The 22,415-nt window shown below is 36.1% G+C and overlaps 1 protein-coding gene across 1 annotated transcript in view; it reads left to right on the top strand.

Moving 5' to 3' along the window:
- The window catches only part of MAST4 (microtubule associated serine/threonine kinase family member 4), a gene marked incomplete at both ends in the record, with an annotated part of 287,804 nt that overhangs the window by 226,478 nt on the left and 38,911 nt on the right, over nucleotides 1–22,415 (top strand). The window contains 8 exons of the mRNA XM_079548763.1: nucleotides 1,532–1,601; nucleotides 4,375–4,395; nucleotides 5,116–5,194; nucleotides 10,446–10,603; nucleotides 12,006–12,081; nucleotides 13,523–13,732; nucleotides 16,238–16,339; nucleotides 19,578–19,710. Of these exons, the coding sequence (XP_079404889.1) occupies nucleotides 1,532–1,601; nucleotides 4,375–4,395; nucleotides 5,116–5,194; nucleotides 10,446–10,603; nucleotides 12,006–12,081; nucleotides 13,523–13,732; nucleotides 16,238–16,339; nucleotides 19,578–19,710 (849 nt within the window). The remainder of the gene's footprint in view (nucleotides 1–1,531; nucleotides 1,602–4,374; nucleotides 4,396–5,115; nucleotides 5,195–10,445; nucleotides 10,604–12,005; nucleotides 12,082–13,522; nucleotides 13,733–16,237; nucleotides 16,340–19,577; nucleotides 19,711–22,415) is intronic.

Raw genomic sequence — 22,415 nt, 5'->3', positions numbered from 1 at the left:
CAGAACTCCCAATTACAGTTAGTTGTGTCCAGTGCAGTAGCTGGAGTTTGTGACAATATTTTATCTGCACAGTTTTAAATTTTTTAGCCTATCTTATCTTTATTAAGCAGCAAAAGAAATCCAGTTAGCTGTTAAATTAAATGAGCTGTTACTGTCAGTAATTTGGTGTTTGCAGTTCGTGCAGGACAAGAATAAATTGTGGTGGCCCCCAAGTAAAGATTAAAATCTGTGCCACATGTGTAGATTCCCTTCATTCTTCCCTTCCATCCTTAAGGGAACAAAAATCCTTGCCACCTCAAAATTATCTAGGCCCTCAGAAGTGTCTGAAGAGTAATGAAAAAGTCTTGAGAGGGAGGAGGTAAAGTTGAAAGGGCCTAGCTCAGCTGTGATAAATAAATGGACAAAAAGCAGTCTGGGGTACGGGCCAGCGAAAGTGGAATCCTTGTCTCTTGGGGCTGTGGAAAGAACAGATGGAAGGGCCTGATTTTAAGCAGAGCTGAAAATGAGTCTTTCATCTGCTTCTGATAAAAGAGGGAGACGGACTCTGTTTACTACCTCGTGGTTCTTTGTCGTGGAATGTTTAAGGATATCACTCTGAAAAATGCAATTTTTGTTCAAAAATTTGAGTAGAAATCAAAGTCACTTGAAGTATTTTAGGAACTATTTACTAGGTTTTCCACATGTAGAAGCTTCTTTATATTTTGTTTGGTGTTGTAGTCCCATTTATGTAAAAATTAAATTCATGATCTTAATGTATTGATTTTGCAATCTGTTCATTATTTAAGGAAGGATAGGTTTTAGATGTATGTGAGTGCTACTTTAAAACAAATATTTTTAACTCTTGAAGGTTAGTGGGGTTTTTTAGGTCTCTTCAGGTATCACTTTTATCACATTTTCTCTATACTGTGTTTACTCTAGCTATATATGTTGAAGAACCAACTGCCTATCACTGCCTGTCTTCTTTCTGCATTTTCATTGGTCAGGAGATTAAGTATTCACATAGGGAGAAATAACTATCCCTAAATTGTAACATGTTCAGAATGTGCGAATCACCTATCTCGCAGGATGCTCAACTTTTTATTTTTTGGTTTAACAAATAATGGAGAAAAGATCATTAAATGTGTTCTCCCTCCTTGTTTGGGGATAGGAGCTAGGAAAAAGCCTGAACAATGCAAAATAAAACTTTGGAAATGCTATAGAGACTTTGTCTAAGGGCTAAATCATGCTAATCTTGATTTTTCTTTCTTTCAAGTATATGATTAGAAATGCTATGTTTCTGAGTTTGAGAATACTTTTTTCAAGCTAAAATAGCATTTTTCGAAACTTTCTAAAATTGAATAGAGATACATAGATTTATATAAGTAGGAGTAAAAAAATAGAATTAAGATTCTGTGTTACTTTGTGAGGCTGTGAGAGGAGAAACTCAAAAATCAGCTTTTAACTTGACTAAAAGTGATTTAAGTAGCATGTTTGAATTTTCCTGATATTTACTATTCCCTAGTATTTATTTCTTCATTTGCCCTTCCAACAGGAAACAGTCCTCAAGACAGTCCTAGGAATTTCTCTCCCAGTGCCTCAGCCCACTTCTCTTTTGCAAGAAGGTAAGCGTTTGTCTGTAGCATGCTGCGTGCGTTCTGCAGAAAGGAAATGTTGTTGGACTCAGATATCAAATGGTGATTGCAAATACACTGTTATATCTGTCAAATCTATCACAAAGAATTATATCTGTCTCTGTTATACAAACTCCTTTAAACCTCAGTTGCAGCAAAACTTTGTTGGATGATTGATACAGTGCCTTTATACCTTTTTCAATTCAAAAAAAGATGTTTTGTTAATGACTTTTAAATGAATCTTATTCGGGCTATATGGAAATGCAGATGTTATCTCCTCATCTATTGGAATTTGTAGAAGTTGTAGCATATATCTATTTTTTTAAACTCATTTTTAACAATGTAAGAAGTGCATAGCATGCAAGAATCCTGTCATAGAGAAGATGGAGTAGAAGTGCCTGTATATAGAGCTGCGCTTTGCAGGTAACAGCTGGATTGTCACCAGATATTACATCTGACCTTGATCTTTTTCACTATCTGGACAACTGAGACAGACAGTTCTGTCATAGGGGCATTCTGAGGGTTAATTAATGTTAGAATTTTTGATCATATAAAGTGAATTTGAAGTAATCTATGAGGTAAATTACTATTAAATGAACCATAAACTAAATTGATTGTGTGTCTTGGGAGACTGCCTATTTGTGCCATTGTGGTTCCGTATCACTTAATACCTTGTCAACTTACCTTAAATAATATATTCATTAACTCTAAGCCTGGGAGAATACGTAAAGTTTGTATGTTGACCCAAGAATATAGACACAAAAAAATGAAATAGGAGTGCAGTGGCATTCTTTGTCATTAATGTCAGGTATATAACTGTTGTATTCGCAGTAAGGTAACACTGCTATAACTTTACTTCCTTTCTTTTAGGCATTCATTGAAGTTGCTCACACAACAGCTCATAAAAATGCACACGAAGAAGTGTGTGATCTCTACTTATATGCTGCATAGGGGAGAAAGCTTCACACACTTATTCTTTTTATTCATATCTGAAACAGTAGTAGATTCTACCAGTCTTTCTGATACTGCATGATGCCGTTTTTTAAATCAACACCTTAAAAAATATTTCTTTGGAATTTATTTCCTCTTGATAATATCTTTATTGTAAAAGGAATGATACATCTTCATAGATTTTTTGTTTGTGAACGTATTTTCAGGAAGATTAGTTAAATCCTTAAATAGCTTATAATGGAAAAAGCAGATGTGAAAGACAACGTTATTTAGAAAAACAGCAGGCAGGAAGTACTTTTCCTTTCCCACCCATAATAAAAAAAAAATTCAAATCATCCTGTTCCTCTGAACCTTAAAATTCAAGGAGGAAAATGAATTTGTCTTATCAGTATTTCAGCTGATTTTAACCATTCTTAGAGCATTGAAAGTCCGTTAATTTCCAAATGAAGAGTTTTAAGTCTTTCTCTTATGCGATTAACACAAGAACTTTCTGCTATTTTAAAATATTTAACCCTTATGCTGGGATTCAAAGAAACTTCTTTTTAGCACTGTCCATGAAAACTAACTTTCTTCAGTGTTCATAGCACAAATGTTTGTTAACACTACATTTGAAAGTGTAGATAAAAAAGTTTATCAAGTTGGTGTATGTATTATGGTTATTTCCACATAACCTGTGTGTCTCAGGCCCGTCTGCAGCAAGCACAAGTGTCAACTTCCTCTGCCCAGATTTGATGCTGTGACACAAAAGGAATAGACTGTGCTTCTCCTGTCTGCCACTACAAATAGTGGTAAAAGTCCAGTGTCTGTGATCCCGTGCGTAGCTGGCAGATACTGCTTTCTAGAGCTTCTGGAGAGGTAGATCTGTACTGTAGTCCAGTGACAAACAGTATGTCAGGGTCCAGGGAAAATGCTGTAGGTACTTACTAAGCTTTTCTCCTTTCTTCCTGATTGGATGCTTCCTATTTTCTCTCCTCTGCTTCTGGGGTGTTTTCTGAGATAACCTTGCCCCCCTTCAAAGGCTTTTATGAGTGGGAATTGCTGTATGATGCAGGAATCCTGTTCAGTATAGATAATTCATTGACTGTATTTTCTATCTCACTGCTGTGGAATATATAGGTCTAAGCCAATTTAAATTACCTTTTGTTTCTCTTTCAACTGTGAGCATACCTAAGTTGTGCAGCTGAGCCAAAATGAAGAGAAAGCTCTTTTTGTAATTGCTCACTGAGCTGGATATTGGTGATTTCTTTTCGGGAAAGAGTGAGGAATTAATGAAATAAAAGCAAAACAGTTGGACTATATCATCTTTGAGGTCTTTTCCAACAACCTTAGTGATTATATGATTCTGTGCTAAGTATTTGTCCAAAACTCACTCTTGTCCTTCTACTACATGTTCTCTTTTCATAATTAATAGCATTAAGATATGTTCTAATTTGTAATGGACAGCATTTCAGATGCAGTTCTTGACGTATTTACATGTACTCTGTTATAGCTTGTAAATAAATGGGAGTAGGAAACAAACTGCTAGAATGGAAAGGGAAAAGATTACCTCAAAGGATAGGAAAGTTCCCCCAAGAGATTCAGGGCTCCAGATTTGCTGTGACTTAAGTTCTCCTTTATGGAGTTGTATTTTTTGTGCAGATTGGACTTGAAAGGTGATCTTTGTGCTGGCTGTAAAACAGAACTTTGATTTTTCTCTCAACTCTGCCATCATCTTGTGTATTAATAAAAATAATTTTATTTTCTTGTTTATGTATGTATTATTTTCCCTTTTTTTTTTTTTATTTTAACATATTTGATAACAATTGTACTCCAGTCATGGGCACCGAAATGACAGGTAAATGATACCTCCTTAGAAATCAAAACATCGACTTCGTCATTGCTTTTTGGTTTGTCTCTTTGATCGTTTAAGCTCCATCTTTTCTATGTGTAGCTCATCTGAAGCTGTGAAGAGTAGAATTGATGCTGGTTGCGATTTTTATTTAATCTGATTAAGCATGATTTTTTCTGAGGCATTTCTTTTTACTGATCTACAACTTTGCACAAATTTAAGTGTTTACCAAATCATTATTTCCTAGTTATTTTAGATTAGCTTGTTAGTTTGCTGTTGTCCGCCACTGATGTCATGTAAGAAAGTGTTACCTTTACACTTAAAGCTGTCTCCTGGTTATTTTCTGGTTCAGAGCATCATGACTTGCATTTGTTCACAGGTTTTTAATTTGCTTCTCATTCATTTTCATTTGATGAACCTGAAAGTTATGAAAATTCCATGTTCAGTTTTTATGCACATTAGTGAGAGATCATTTCTGTGGATCTATTCATTCACTTTCTAATTGTTTAATCTCATCAATTTGGTCTAGAAAAAAGCTTTAGGAAGTCCATAAACCTGAATCATCTTTGCTGAAAGCTTGTTTATTGTGGTCCCTTGTGAATGTTTACTTTCTATTAAAAAACTTGTCTGCAACATGCTTTTGGAATGCAGTTTTTCACGATAACACTTCATAGATGTTTCTACATACTGCAGTGTTCATTTGACTAAACTCAGTTTTCACAACAGGACTGATGGTCGTCGCTGGTCTTTGGCTTCCCTCCCTTCTTCTGGCTATGGTACAAATACACCCAGCTCAACTGTTTCTGTGAGTATCCACTTTGCTATGCAGATAGATTTTCATTACATGCCCTATATTCTTAAATTAAGTAGTGGTTATTTGTTTTAGGAAAAGGCAGTGTAAGACTTCTTGTGTCATTTCTTTTCCTGTTTGTTGTTGTCTGTTTTTTACTGGACACCTGGTGTCTGTTTTTGTTTGTTTGTTTTTTTAATGTTTATTTTAGAATTTAAGTAACCTCTTCTCCTGGGTATATTTTACTTCTATTGTGAAGTAGTGGAATTTCACATCCTGAGCACTGATTAAACTTGACCATTTTGCACCATGGTCAACTCTTTATCTTCATCCATAAAAACTCTTGGAAAGTGGAATCAATTCTATTCCTTACTAACTTAAAAAAAAAATGTTGGATTTTATGTACACAGGGCACTCTGAAAGTAATGCTTCCGTATTTATTTTCATAGAAACTACAACAGATACAAAGAGCGTTATAAGACTGTCAGAGCAAATTCTCATCTACAAAACATTTTTCAATACAATCAGCACCATGAGCTGTGCATTTTCACCAGAAATGAACAAGATCCTGCATGTCCCTTGTAAGAATAGACACCAGTAGAAGTCACCCACTATCACTGTCACCTTTGCTGAAGTGTACCACCCACTGCCTCATGGTGGTTACATCCACTGGTTGGTCTCCATAAATATTCAGCAAGTCAGTGAATGACAGTGGGTGCAATTATTTTCTCATACAGTGACACATCCTTGTTTAATGCATTCTTCCATCTCAGATGCTGTTCTGTCAAACTGTGTCTCCACTGCTGTTTGTCACACAACAATGAAATAAAGTGGAGTATTGGTGGGAAGATGCTATCTCTACTGCCATATCACTATAATTAGATGCCTCCAATGTTGTGGGCTAACATAATAAGATATGAGGCATTACTTTTGGAGCAGCCTTTGTATATTTTGAACTGCTTCTCAGCAGCACTCATTTTCGACCTCTGACCTGGATCAAGTCTTTGCCAAGTAAATGCTTTGTTTCACATTGTCTCTGACCACTTTCCATGGTGCACAGTCATGCACCTCTTCTTGACACCAGCGCAGATATGCTGTGCTATTCACTTGAAATATATTGATGTAAAGGAGCTTGTCAGATAATAAGTTGCTTTAGCAAACTCATCATTGTTAGAAGTGAGAGACGTGCTAGAGAAGAAATAAAAAGCTGTATCAGGAATGTTTTAAAACACAGTTCTAATTTTCCATCCACAGGCATAGCTTTTTTCTTTGATAGCTTCCATTTTAGAATTGTAGTTTACAGTGTTTTGTTTCTTTCTTTACTCCATTTTAAGTTTATGGATGTGCTGAAACACAAAACAGTTTTTACATCACATTTGCATTTCTTCTGGAAAAAAGCAGCACTGTCATTTGTGTAGTTAATGTATCTCAACTGTTGTGATACTATTTTTGAGTTCTGCCTTGATATTCTTTGACACGACCACATCTTATAAATACTAAAATAGATTTATATCATTGAACAAGCATTCTAACTTGTGAATCTGTTTTCTAGGAAGATTAAATTTTGTTGAAGAAAGCGACAGTGTAGAGTTGATGCCCCATGTTTCTTTTCCTTTGTGGAATTTTTTTTTGTTTTTTCTTCCAAGAATCCTCGCCTGTTGATGAACTCTGTAAAAGTATTGAGGCAACTTCAAATTTTAATTTTAAATGTAGTCACTATTTCTTTGCTACTTACTGGAAGAGTTCTTCGTGTTTTTTGCACATTGACTGATGTACTTCATTTGAAAAATGAAAACTCTTCATCTAATTAATGTCACCTATGTTTTCAGAATCTGAAGTGGCTAGCACTGTGCAACCTTCCTCTCTGTATTTTTCCAGATTCATAAAGACAGTGACAGATCATAAGTGGTAGTCTTAAGTATACGTACAGAGTGCTGAGTTTTCAATGCAGGATGAATAAGATACACCTTAATTAATCCAGAGATTTATTAACTGGAAACCAGAAGTAGTTTTTGCATAACACAGTAGAGCACAACTCGGATCTTTTCACTTTGACTGAAAGTCAAAGCAGGGACAGAAGAGCTGATAGTAACCCTACCATGAGTATGCTGCACACCACCTCCTGTTGCCCCATTTTTGTGATTTGGTGGTGTGGTTTTGTTTTGTTTTTTGTTTATTTGTTTGTTGTATTGGATTTAACAGTGGAATTAACAGTGGAATTAACAGTGTAATGGAATTTCAGGGGTTTCATGCTGCAGATACAAAAGCAATGCAGAAAGCAAATGAAAATGTCTCCTGCTAGCATTGTTGAATTGAAAATAAACTGCTGGTGTGTTGTATTCTAAGAAACAAAGTTTAATCTGATCTTTCCAGTTAAATCATGCTGTTAAGATGATTGTGTATCTTTTAGGAGAAGAGGCCCATAGGAAGTAAAAAATGTGAAAAAGAATTGGTTACCTTTTTTTTTTTTTTTTTTTTTCCAATACCTATTCTTTGTAAACTGTTTGGATGGGAAGATAGATATGAAGGTTGGGAAGGAAATCTTTGCAATTACATTAGCTGATACTGGCTACAGATCTTTATTTCTGTATTAGAAGAACTGTCTACCTTGTAGTGATGCACTCATAATAAATATGTTAAATCCTATGTAATTTTTGATTGAGTGAACTTTTCTAGAATGCCAGAATGGCTATTTCTTTTTTTCTTTGTAGAATTCTGCTATGAGAACTCTGATCTGTGCAGAGGTCAGAATTCAGACCTCCAAGAAAATGCACTCTGGTGCATGGTTCTGGTGTAGCTGGAAGTCCTTAAGAAAAGGCCTGTCATCTTACATGTGGAAAAAGATGAAGTAGATTATTGCTTTTTTGATGTGCCTAGAATCCCCTGAAATGCAAAGGATATTTATTTTTTAGAAATAGGTATACGTGACAGTCTGTATTGGGAAACGTCATTGTTCTTTTAAGTTAATGAGGGTGGCTCTAGAATTAATCATGAGGTTAATTGCAGCTAGCTGCTACAGTGTGAGATATGAAAGAGAGTAGTACTGTGTACTGAATTATGCATAGAAATGTGCTACTGCTGAAGTTCATAATTGAGTTACTGTGGCTCGACAGGTTACTCCCTATCAAGTAAACTGTGGTAAATTCTTGGTTTACACTCTTTTTAGCCTGCAACAAAGCAAGATAATGGGGTCTTGCTATCTTTAACTTGTTCTCATGTGATGAAGCTTTCCTATATACACTAGTTTTATGAGAGAGAACTTTTCCCATCAGTTTTTTTTTTTCTTTTTTCTTTCAAGAGATGACTTCATGTGATCTAGTGCGATAAGTAAGCTTTTCTTTAGTTCTTAGAATTAGGATTTGTTCAGCTTTCACCGTTCAGATTACCAGGTGATTATAAAGACTGTCTTGTTCCTTTGATTAACAGCCTGGATATTACCTGCTGACGTTAGTAATGCATGGAAATGTCAGTACAGTATGGAAGTTTATTGACTTCTGTCACTTTGAATGGAAGAGCAAAGATACCCTTTGCTACAAATGCAAAGGCCCTTGTGTAGGCCTTCAGTAAAAAAGCAACCAGGGAAGAGTCCTGATGTCTTATATGTGAAGAAAGATAAGAACAATAGTTTGCATGAGAAGATGGGCGTAGAGAAGAATCTTATGCTGAAAAAGCCATCCGGGGACTGACAAGTTACAGAGAGAAATTGAAGTTTTTGGAATTTATCCCCTCCACAGTTAAAATAAAAGTAATGTCTACATGATAACAGACAGCTTTCTAGTGTCACAGTCACATCAGCAGGGATATAGAATGCACCCTTGGCAGGTTTGTGGATGACATCATACTGAGTGGTGCAGCACACATGAGGGAAAGGATGACATCCAGAGAGACCTAGACTGGTTAAGCCTGTCATGTGGGCCCAGGTGAACATCATGGGGTTCATTAAGGCCAAGTGCCAAGTTTTGCACCTGGATCATGGCAGCCGTCACTATCAATGCAAGCTGGAGGATGAAAGGGTGGAGCACAGCCCTGCCAAAAAGGACTTGGGGATATTGGTGGATAGTGAGCTGGATGTGAGCCAGCAATGTGCTCTCACAGCCCCAAAAGCCAACCAGATCCTGGCCTGCATCAAAAGAGGCATGGCCAGCAGGTTGAGGGAGCTGATCCTGTCCTTCTGCTCTTGCAGACCTCATCTGTTGTCCTGCATCCAGATGTGTCTCAGGAGAGACATGGACCTGTTGGATTGTGTTCAGAAGAGGGCCACAAAATGATCCAAGAGATAGAATGCCTCCCCTGTGAGGATAGTCTAAGAGATAAGGGACTGTTCAGCCTGGAGAAGAGAAGGCTCTGGGGAGATCTGATAGCAGCCTTTCAGTATCTAAAGGGGAGCGATAAGAAATAAGGGGACGGACTCTTCAGTGGGGTCTGTAGTGGTGGGACAAGTGGAAATAGTTAAAAAAAAAAGGGGGGGGGGAGGAAGATTTAGTCTGGATATAAGCAGTAAGTTTTTTATAGCGGTGAGGCACTGGAACTGGTTGCTCAGAAAGGTGGTGGATGCCCTGTCCCTGAAGCCGTTCAAGATCAGACTGGATGGGACTCTGAGCAACCTGATGTAGTTGTAGGTTTCTCTGTTCATTGCAGGGGAGTTTAACTAGATGACTTTAAGGGTCTCTTCCTACTCAAGCAATTCTATGATGATGTGCAGATATCCATGAACTGGTCCATGTTAGAAACCATGTTCAGTACCAGAAACAGTAGAGCATCTACAGAAATCAGTCCGGATTATGGCACATTAATTTTTTCAGCAAGAATTTAGACTGTTTTTCTCCAAACTTTGATAATCTTGATTGTCCATAATGAAATAATTTACATGTACAGAATTGAAATTTGTATTGGCAATAAGTTGTACTCTACAGCTAACATACTTGTTTTGCCTTACTCAAGTAATTAACTTTCAGCAGACTCCATTTAAAATATTCTCTACATACTGTTGTGTATTACTGACACCAGATGTCTGTGCCTTAGAAAGACAAAATGTGAACTTCCAAAATGCGATGATTCATTCTTCTGAGACAGTAGTTTTTGTATTTAAACTTTGTTTAGCTCTGTAAATTGAGACTAATTATTTTTGTTCTTCTTTAATTTAGTAGTTAAGCATAGGAAACATAACTGTAATTTTTATGTTAAATAACTTCATTCACAAGCAGAGAATATGATGTTGAAAATGCTTCTTCACTGATAGATGTTTGTGTTTGCTTTTCTTTTCCAGTCATCTTGTTCATCACAAGAGAAACTACACCAGTTACCTTACCAACCAACACCTGATGAACTACATTTTTTATCTAAACATTTCTGTACCACTGAAAGCATTGCAAGTGATAACAGATGCAGGACCACAGCAATGCGCCCTCGCTCCAGAAGTCTCAGGTGAGTTTGTCCGTCAGGTGAAAGGGGTTGAGTTTTAATTGACGTACTCTAGAACATTGTGGTTTTGTGTATTGGGAGCATTCATTATTTTCCTAATTGATGAATACAAGAGGTAAGAATCTGTGCTTGAACTATTAATAACCCTTTTTAAGTTTTTGTTCCTATGTTCAGCAGTGTAAGATAAGGCATAAAGGTGGCAACTTAACCCCTTCTAATGAGCTATGCCTTACTGATCTAGAGACTTCTAGAGTTCAAATTGTGTAAATAATATTGTCTTTTTTTTTTTTTTTTTTTTTTTTTAAGTAATTTGAAATGCATTTATATTCTAGAAGTGCCTGAAAAGAACTGTGGTGAAGAATAAATGGGCAAGAAGTTGGGGTGGAGCCATTCATTAATTCATTAGTTTTCTTTAATAAAAATAAACTTCAGTTTCTTGTTTCCCAGAGTTGACCTTTAGAGTTTCCTTTGCAGTGACATTTGTGTAAGGTGTATTTCATTGAGGATCATATTTTTTATGGTTCTTTTTTGCTCTTCTAGAGAGCTGAAAGCCATTTCTTTTGCTTATATAAGAAATGCATTTCAAGAAACTTCTATGTACGTGTTAAGATGAAGACACTCCTAGAGGAGGACATTGCCTTCTTGGGATTTATTTCACATCTTTTACACCATATTTGGGTGCACTGGTGTCTTCAAAGTCAGATAGACATTTTAAAAAATGAGGTTTATGATAGTGAAAAGGAAGTTTGCTAGGTTAGCCAAGGCCATGGATACGTTTTATAGATAGTTTTCCTGCAAGTTTCACGCTTTTATTTTTTTTTCCAGGCACGGTGCTTGTGGCATGGAACTTGTGCATGTTACAGCATTACTTGCAGAAGTGACAGCTTTTACCTGCCGGTTAGATTGGAAATAATAGTTTTGACCTTTTTCATGATCAGTTTAAAAATATGTATTTATATGTGGGTAAATGTGTATGTATATGAACTCCTCACAGACTGCTGAATGTCTTCACTTGCAGCTAGTGGAGTTCTTGGTCAGGTTTTGCTATTTTGGTTGTATATATCCTTCAGAAGGGCAGATGTAGTCATAGATATAATCATCTGTTAAGTGGATGTCTCATCCTTCTGAAAAAAGAAACGTAATGTTGTGTTGCAAGACATGCTGAACTGCAGTTAAAAACTAAGAAAATAGCATGTTTGGCAGTCAGATGTCAAGCATATGATGTAATTTTTAAGGCCTGGTCAGAAGTAACAGAAAAGAGCAAAGCATGCCACTGATTAGAAATTATACCTGTTTAGTAAAGTGTTTGTTGACTTCTTGGTGCAAATAAGCTGTTCAAAAAAATAACTGCTAATTATAGCTAGCGCTGAGACAAGTATAAAGAAATAATTTGCTTTGTTTGCAGTCCTGGACGTTCTCCTGCCTGCTGTGACAATGAGATCATTATGATGAACCATGTTTACAAAGAAAGGTTCCCAAAGGTAATAAATTATATTTAAGATACACAGTATCTAAATCAATAGGCAACATAGGTTTTAAGTAAATTATGTTTTTGTTATGGAAACTAATGATTCAAGCCTGTAATGGCTTTCACAAAGCATCACCAAGTTCTTATTACAAAGATAAGATCACAATAAAGAAAATCCCTGCTGAGAACTGGACATTCATTTGACGAGCTGCTGAACTGGTTTTGAAATTAATCATGCTGGTAATATATTCTGCTGATTGGAAAGAAACAATAGCATCCACTTTCAATAGGTGGTGTGTACTTGGAGTTAGCTTATATAGATTTAGTAAAAAAAACAATTTTGGTTGCTCAGTCTTTTGCAGAATCTGTTGATAAACCTGCAAACTGCTGTTCCATATTTCTCTCTTTTCCCAGACAGTTGTCTTAAATGTTTTTTTCAGTGGTAAAGACCAGCATGAAGTTGTCATGAGTTTGGTTCTGAGAAAGCAACTCAGGAAATGTTTCTGGCTTGTCCAGAAATCTGAGACAAAAATGAGTTCCTCTGTGCCACATGTTGCTAGGAGCACTGTGCTGTTAGTTGATCCTAGAATGTATATGATTTCTGGAAAATAAAATACAAGTGAAACTGATACAGTTCCCCATAGCACCTAAAAGTAGTAACTATAGGAAATCTTCATATTTCTTTATATTTATAAATTTATTTTTATTAAATGTATGTAATATTTATGTTTTTATTTGTAGAAAATTATGAAGATATTTGTAGAGAGCTTGAGCAGCAGACACCGGTTTGAAATGAGCCTCTCATTTCAGTGGATCAGTTATGAATTAAAAGGAGTGAGATTATTTTTAGTAAGGACAATACTGTAGTTATCGCCAGTATATTTTTATAATCTGCTATACATGAGAAACAAGGCAGTTGATTCTATAAAGCAGGCATATCATGCGTGCAGCAAACGTCTTCCAGTAACTATGAGCCTTTGGGTTTTTTTAGTCAGTTAAAGTGACTTTCAAACCCACTCTGTTAAAATGTGTTTGTGGTGTAACCTGTACAAAAGGAAGGAAGATAATCTGGTGTGTAGCATTTGCAGTTTTAGCAAAACATATGAAGACCTCCATAAGTTCTCCTTGCTTTTATTTTGCCTTGAACTTAGTTTTACAGTCATGAGTGTATTTTAATTATGTTGGTGAGTGAGCATCATAAGATCACTGTTTATTGCTGGGGGCAGACAAAACTGGGGTCTATATAATGGAATACTAAGACTTTCATTTCTCTGTACTGGTAACTGGGGGGTATGTAGTCTGTCACTCTTGTCTATTTCCTTGCTTTTTTCTTGAGTCGTTTTGTGTAATAAACATAGGCAACTTCTTAGGTACTGCAGAAATGTTGTAAAACCAGGAGTAATTGTTGAAGTTGTGAGGCTGATGTAATATATTGTGTGTACATTTGTATATAGGCCACAGCCCAGATGGAAGAAAGGCTTCAGGACGTTATAACAAATCATTCTCCAGAAAACGTCCTTCCGCTGGCAGATGGTGTACTCAGTTTCACCCACCATCAGATCACAGAACTGGCTCGAGATTGTTTGGATAAATCCCACCAGGGCCTCATCACGTCTCGATACTTCCTTGAATTACAGCAAAAATTAGACAAATTGCTACAGGAGGTATGAGCTGTTATGATTAGTAGTAAAATGGTTTAAATATGTTTGCAGTTTGAAATAGTTATGACTGTTGCACTCAAATAATTTGTCAAAGAGATGTTCATGGCAATTTTAGTCTACGTGATAACCACTACAAGGGCCAAAAGACATTCCTAATGTAGTCTGTGATAAGTAGGTTGTAAAGATTCAGAAACAACAGCATTTTGTCTTGCAGTGTTAATTATAAATTGCTTACAGAAGCATGTGCATAAGCCCTAAGTGAGGAAGCTTGCTATTCTATTTGCTGTGGATAAATGAGGAAATGCATACCACTTCCACTCTTTCCACTTTATCAACCTTACTAATTGCCTGCTGTGTTGACAAAGGAGGCAACAGCCCTTATGTTTCCATTACTTGGAGGTTATTATTAATTATTTAAATATTTCCCTCCTTCATAATTAAAGTGTTTATTAGCAGAAATTCAGTTTTGAAAGCATTGAAACTTCCGTAGAATAGTCTGGTAAATTAATTAACAAAAGAGTGAAACTTATTTATAGCGTGACACTGTAAGTCAATACAGTTTATATATACATCATTTTTAAAACAAATGAAATATTAAATGGTATAACTGTAAATGTGGGACTTGATAGTATACTGGGAACCAAAGTTAATGTGATAGACTAGCAGATTTGATAGACTTGAAATTTTCCCAGTGATATGTTCAAGTATTCTGCCTTGTTAATTCAAACAGTTTCTTCTGTTTTCTTTTAAATGAAGGAGCAATCTCTAAAGATTTTGATCATTTTTGTTGCTGTTTTTGTTTTTTCCTGTGCTGATTTTTTATTTACTTCTATTCAATAGATTTACTTTCAGTTAATTTCTGCTACTGTATTCTGAACTTCTTGTCATAAAGCAGCGTAAAAGTTAAGGCATCGCTAAAATATGTATGGATTGTTGAAGTCCTGTCCTTTAAACAGAGAAAATAAAAACCTCCCAGCAATGTAATTCAGCAGTAGGAAAGCCTGCTCCTTTCCTCAGCTTAGCTGCGGACACTTATGATTCGGATTCATGCGTCACATTTGTTGTCAGTTACTAGCTGTGATGCTCAGTAGAAGGCTGCCTCTCCTACTGCTACTTGGCACCTTATGATTACTGTGTATAATAGAGGAAGGCTGTTTCAGTGCTTGAGTAGCTTGATTCATCTCACACCTTTGTAAATCTAAGGTTGAGGTTGGGTGTTATCAGTGTCCTTTCCTGCTTCATCCTACTTTAACATAATATATATTCAATCTTTTGTTCAGGTATACAACTGAGTGTTCACAAAACTATACGAAGTTGCTTTTAATTCTGCTGGTGATCAAAACAGGCAGGCATTTTGTTTACAAGAGAGTTCTCTTTAGGCTTGGTTGGTAGTGTGCAGAATACAAATGCATATGTCTGGTTAAGGTACTTCTGAAACCCATTACAGAATGCTAGATGATGTTCATGTTTTGTTTTTTTTTTTTAAGTTACCTTTTGTAAATCTCACAGATTTATTTATTTTTCAGCTGCTTATTGTATTTTTAAATTACAGTGTTGAGAGCAGCATGTAGCATCATATTGTTGCAGGATTTTTAACTACAAAAATAAAATTAATGATCTATTTTATACGAAAAGTACTTAGTTGTCCATATTAATCTCTCTTAAAATGCTAGTTTCTTGTTTTTGTTTCAGTTCTCTTAATGATTTTGTACAAACAAAAGATGAGGAAAACCTTCAGTTCGGAATATTCAAAACAAAGAAATACTTTGTGTATTTAAAGGGCTAACAGTATGTTTTAGTGAGGAGGAGGACCATATGGCCTCTTTGCATTCATTGGCATCCTTGTTTGCACCTTTTGTTCTGAAAGGAGAAAATTTAAAAGAAATTGAAAATGTAGTTTAGCCCATTATGCATATGTTTTTAAACCTTCCAGAATTTTCTCTGTATTCTTTTGTAACAATTTACACTGTTCTTCATTACCTTCATAGAAGTTGATTTCTTAACTGTATGTGGCCTCTCTCTGCACAAATTAGTATTGACTCTGTAGATGTAGTACATTGTTATTTGGCTAGGAATTGTGAACGTAGGAAATTATGACCAATTTGACATGAATGTTGCTTATGTTCATGAATATTTCATTTTTCATCTTTTCCTAAAGCTGTTAGTAAACAGGGAGACAAACTGCATATGTATGTTGTACTGAATCATAGTCCTTTTTGCGAAACTGACAATGGTAATATTATGTGATTTTTTTAAACAATTACAAAAGCAGAAATCGTCCATTTTGGACAGTTTAACTTAGTTGTTACAGTATTAGAATTGTACAAACGTATTAGTTCAGCATGATATTTTATAATGTTGATATTCTTGATATTTCTATAATTGTCTTGAAAATGATGTACTGTTGTCTCAAGTTCACATTTCAAAACCTGCAAGTATGTCTGAAATAAGCATGCAGGAGTTGTGCATTGAATGCAGTTCTATTTTTCCTTTGTGTCCATGTTCTAGGCTCAGGAGCGATCAGAGAGTGAAGAACTGGCATATATCAAGCAACTAGTCAGAAAAATCCTCATAGTTATTGCTCGCCCTGCTCGTTTACTGGAATGCCTGGTAAGGTGATGCTACTATATCTAGATTTTTGTTAATTGCTATGATGGGAAGTTTCTCAGATTAGTATTCAGTTTCCTTCACAGTACTGTCAAACAACTCGGCAAGGCTTTATTGTTGGTGGGATCTTTTTTACTTCTATTTCAGAAGCAAGATACTAGTGGAGAGCTCCTGCAGTTGTGTTTGGCTCCCTGCTATTGCAAATACTTCGTTATTAAATCCCTTTCATAAATTTAGGAAGCTCCAGTTTAAAATGAGTTTGTTTTTTCTATTGCTTTGTTCAACGTTGTTACTCTCTTGGGAAGATGTTTCCGGAATCATAGTTGGTTGGTGATTTTCCCATTGTTCTTCTTGTAAGTTTTATAATTTTGTTGCACTGAACAATTGCCAGGGCTGTATGCAGCTTGCAGTCCATTCTGCAGTAGGGTATTTGGAGATACAGGTAGCCTTATTGAGCATAGCATGTGTGTTGCCGTATTGGGCTAGCTTGTGCCAGACCACCTAGGCATATTTCTGTTTCACTTGCCCCTGCTGTGAGAACTGGGGAGGCTCAGGTGCAGGAGGTTGTGCTTCAGTTGTTCAGTGGAAGAAATTAATGCTCACAGAACACAGTGCTCAAGAGGATGGTGTAGACACCCAAATGCCATGTAAGAGCCAGCCTGAATCCAACAGGCTTGGCAGGGAGCCTGAGCTGACTTTGTTGAGCTGCTGTGCTTGCCAATACCAGGATCGCAGTGTTGACACTGCAAGCAGCTATTTGAGGCTGGCAAGGCTTTGTGTATGTGGGAGCCACTAACCTGCTGCTAGACTCAAATTATGCCTGGAAGTGTCATAACTGCGTTTGCATACCACTGAATCTGAACTACTCAGTCTTTCCAACCTGATCTTGGCTCTGTGCTGTGTTTCTTCATCTGTGGCACAGTTAATCCATAACCTAGATTGTTCTGTTTGCTGTGGGCATTTTGAGAGATGACCCTTTTATTTTGGAAACACCATGTCTCAGTGTTCCCAGTTGCAGTTTGTTCATGACTTGTAGTTCAGCAGAAAACTAAATATGGTGTGTGCTCTGAAGCAGGATGAATAATGTGAAAATAATGACAGGATCTACGGAAGAGGATGTGTTAGTAAACATTGAATGCGGGCTTGCACTGTGTCTTCACTGTGTCCCCTGAATGTTAATTCAGCAATGTCTAGAGTGATCTTCCTTGCTCCTTTCTCACAGTTCTCATAATCCTTCTCCAGCCCTTTACACAATCTCTGATATGAAGCCTTGTTTCTCTCCATTCCATGATTTCCTTATTGCATGTTCAAAACTGCTCTTAAATACATACTGTGGGCTGACAGACCTAGGCTTCTTTGTAGCACTTCATCCTCTCCTCACATATTTTCTTTCTCCCATCCACTCCTGTTCCTAGTCTTATCTTTTAATTTGGGTTCTTTCCTGGTGACCTATTTGGCTCCTGGTTCATTCTCTGTAAATGCTAAATTTTATAGCTGGCAAGTTCCAAATCTACATTCTCTTAGCTTATGGCTTTGGGATTTTGTTCCAGCCTATCACAGTTGAACTGGAACTGCTGCACATCCTGCATTTCTCCCTTTTGCTGAGCCTGTTGATGTGAGTGGACGGACAGTATTTTTCATTTCTCTCAGGAAATGAAATTGTGCTCTCAGTTTTAGTGCTTACTTGCTTCCAGCTGTTGTAGATTTTCAGAGCAGCAATGGCAGAGAAAGCTGGCACAGCTTCTTTGGAGTGTTCTTACTTGGAGTCTGTAGAAGATTTAAGCTGAAACGTAACAACTCTTCTTACAGTAGGTTTCTTCAGAGGCAAGTGGCTTGAAAAAATCCAGGCAGATTGTAACAAGACCCACATTTCTTACACAAGGTGTTAAGACCTACCAGTTAAGTCACTGGAATCATTTAATCATGTAAAAACAACATTGTTGCTTTTCTGTAGCTATTCTCTGGAACCTTTTAAATAATATTGGCTGATATTTTGAAAAGTCTGTCTGAAATAAATACTAGATATGACAATTTCAGCCTCTGTAAGAATTTCCATAGAATCACTGGAAATAAAACAACACTTTCATCAGAAGTTTCATGTACTGTATAGTTAAGTAACCAGTTTTCTTCCTGCTTTTTAGCTAGGGTTTAGCTCAGATGGTGGTGGTATGTGTGTTCCTGCTTGTATTTACATGTTAATCGTATGAGTAAAGACTTTTTGTAGTTTCATGTGTCAAGAGCTACTTCCAAATGTTGAGAGATTTTCTCCATTTGTAGTCGCTTCAGTACATGAAGAATGAAGGACATAAGTTTGAAGTTAAGATGAGGAAATTAATTTCTTCTAATATTTATGTGTGTATGCATGTACTCATACTTGTGTGCATTATATGCATTATATGAATGGTTTGAAGAATGTAGTGTCTATGAGTGAAATTTTGATATATGTAGATACAGACAGAATATATTGGAAAGAGAACAGAAGATTATTAAAAAGAATAAAAATGCCCTATTGGTAATCCTTCTTGTTCTATTAAATGATTTCCTAATTTTACCTTCTGTTAAAGTAGTGAAATAAATATGTTTCTAAAGGACTTATGGGATAGGGAAGGATTTCTTTTCTTACTCTTGGAAGGCATGCCTTCTACATGTGGAATAAATTATATAGTAATATAGTTGGCTCCCAAAGGGTAGTGTTTTATTTCTAGTTTTGAAATAATTGGATCAGTGAAGCTCCAGTGTTGTTTTCAGTAGCTTGCAATGACTTCATTCTAAAGTCAAGTACTTATTCAATTACATTTTCCTTAAAACAGTGTACAGTTATATTTACGTAAAATACTTCAGAATTTCATTTAGAAGTGGAGAGCAATTTATTTACATGGTTGATTTCAGTAGCAGATTTTTGTATCCAAGCAACTGTAGGGAGTTGAAGTCTTATGTGAAATCTTGTTACTGAATAATGTGTTGCTGGTTATGTTATTTCACAGAATACTGTGGTGAGTTCTGCTGGCAAGTAACTTCCTATTATAAAAGTACAGGATGCAAAATTGTATGGCTTACAGAATATTATATTGTCTAGGAATGATAATAGAAGGATAGGCTACTAACACTAGAGTAATAAGGTTTGTTTTTTTTTTTTAAATAAGAGAAATATTTGTGATAGATACAGTTAAGGAAGTTATTTCGTTAGGTTCTAATACTTCAGTTTCTGCAGAGAGAATGATAGTTACTCTTTTTCTTTCAGGAATTTGATCCAGAAGAGTTTTACTATCTTTTGGAAGCAGCTGAAGGCCATGCTAAAGAAGGACAAGGCATTAAAACGGACATTCCCCGCTACATTATTAGTCAGCTGGGCTTAAATAAAGATCCTTTAGAAGGTAAGTGCATCTCTTGGTTCAGCTATAAACGTCCAGATGCTTCCTTCCCATTGTATATGATTGTTGAGATACTCTGAGTGTGCCTCAAGGAATCAAAGTAGAAATGAGAGCAGAACAAAAAACATTCACTTCACCCACAGGTTCTGTCACAAGCTTAAAGGCATTATAAAGGCCATCTGAGATTTTCTGCTATGAATACCATTCACAGATGGCATTGTATCAATGATACTCATCTTTTTACATTCAGGCAATAAAACTTCCTTATTTGAACTCTACCTGAAATTTACAGCTCTAATTTGGTATCTACTATTATCCAACTGTAGGTATAAGTGAAACTGGACTGGTAAGTAATTTGCCTTTCATGGCTCCTGTCTTTCTACATCGTATTCTCACTGAATACATATTCTCCCTTTCCTGTTGAAACTCTGAAGGTTTCTTTTTCTGAGCAACCTATGTGTGCATAGTTAGGACTTACAAAGGGGAGAAGTTGACTTGGTTCCTGTAAAATTATTGTAATTGCAGAAGATTATTTGTTGCCTGATTCTTGTTTTAAGGACAGCGTTGGTAAAACTAGAATTACTTGTCTCCTGAGCAGACCGTCTTCTCTTTCATACTCAAATCAAATGCTGTTAGTAGTGAAAAGTGGAAATTGGGTTCATTGCATACTGTGCTAGTCTCACAGTTTAGAGTGCAGCAGAAGTGCTGTCCTGGAAAATGGATCTAACTAGTGTTAGTTTGCTTGTCTTTTGTGTTATGAACAAGGGAGACCTCTAGGAGGGGACTTGGTAACACAAAATCATATTTCTGGTATTTAAAGGAAGCTTATGAGCAGGAAGGTGACCAATTTTATACGTGCTCTGGTAGTGATATGACAAGGAGAAATGGCTTTAAACTAAAATAAGGGATATTTAGGTGAAACATAAGGAGAGCATTCTTTACTCAGAGGGCAGTAAGGTGCTGGCGTAGGCTGCCTGGAGGAGCTGTGGATGCCCCACCCCTGGAGGAATTAAAGGCCAGGTTGGATGGTATCTTGGGCAGCCTGAACTAGGGAATGGCAACACTGCTTGTGTTAGGGGTTTGGAATTAGGTAATCTGTAAGATTCCTTCCAACCCAAGGCATCCTATGATTCTGTGAAAACAGTTGTGGTAAGATAGGATTGGCTTTTTCTTTTTAATCAGTCTTCATAATGCAAAATCATATTTCATGAAGTCTGAGAAGCTATATGGTGTATTAAAATGATTTTTTTTTTCTTCAACTTAAGGAGCACTGACAGATATTGTCATGTGTTTGGTTAGATCTAATTAAATGAATATTAAAAGATTGAAAAATCAAAATTAAAAGATAAATGGAAGCTGAGCTTACTAATCCTCTTCCTGTCTTCTCAGAGAAGAAAATTGCTTTCAGTTTGAAATTGGTACCATTGCTTAAAGGGACATACCATAAGCAAAAAAATAAGGAGAATGGCACTGTGAGGTTTATGCCTTTGAATTAATCATGTAAAGAGAATTATTTTCAGCGTTTTATATACATTACTGTAAAGCATAAAACAAGATGAGAGCCTTTAAGTTTCTGTGTCCAAAAATGGAATATACTGAAAAATATTTAGATAGAAGAAAGAACCAGAAAGCTTTCAAATAATTATGTGTCAGTAACTGCAATTAGAATAGCAACTCCACGTAGAATTGTATTTATTTTAAGTGTTTAGCATTTGTAAATGTTCATGGAAGGGATTTCATTTTCAGTTCAAAAAAAGAACTGAATGCTTTAGCGCCTTCCCTACTTGCCCCCTTTGTTTTCTGCCATAGCTGAGTGAAATGATGCATGCGTTACTTGGGAGATAATGCCAGATAAATTTATACTGTACTGAAATCTGTACCACAGCAGATTCATCACTTATCAGAGGCTGGTGGCTGCATTTCTGAAGAGTTCCCTGGGGAGAAATTTTCCCCCCGGTTTTTAAATTTCCATCTTTACCTTTTATGAATCATGAGACTTCAGAAATGGTTTAAATCAATGAAAGAAAAAGGGCAGATGTTTAATGGTATTTAGATGAGTTTTAAAAATCTCTTCAGGCATTACAAAATTGTTCCATGGCTCTGTGTTTTGATAGCTGACTCTTAGTTCCATTCCATTAATACCTACTATTTGTAAATAATAGGTATTTCTCGGATAATGGATATTTTGCAAAAGTTCTGTTTAACAATGGCCCATTTTAATTTCCGATTTATGAAAACTGTCTCAATTGAGAAGGCTGTCAAAGCATATTTTTCTATCTTGTGTAGTTCTCACTCACACTATTAAGGTTTCATCAGCACATTTATTATAAAACCCTCATGTTCATGAAACTGAGTTTTGACAGAAAACTCCACTCCGTAGTTAGAATTTGGCCTGTACTGTTTAAGCCTAGGCTCTCTTTTAAAAATGTTTATTCTTCACGGATAATTCTGATGGTTCACTGAGATGATTCTTCACTTTTTGTTGACTTGTGTTCAGATTTTTGTTTGAATCTTTCTAACTTCTGTTAAGCTTTAAAGATCTGTTTTGTTTTTGAAATTAAATTTTGTGGTTTTTGTAGTGATTAGATATGAGAGTTACTCTCAAGATGCTCTACGAGTAAATTATCTACATGCTTAACTTACAGTTAATGATTACAGTAAGTGTTGTGCGAATAATTACCTAGGATTTCACTTCTAGTAATTGATTA

Source organism: Tetrao urogallus (assembly GCF_951394365.1).
Source record: "Tetrao urogallus genome assembly, chromosome: Z".
NCBI classification, from domain to species: Eukaryota; Metazoa; Chordata; class Aves; order Galliformes; family Phasianidae; genus Tetrao; species Tetrao urogallus.
This window is presented reverse-complemented; position numbering and strand designations above follow the sequence as displayed.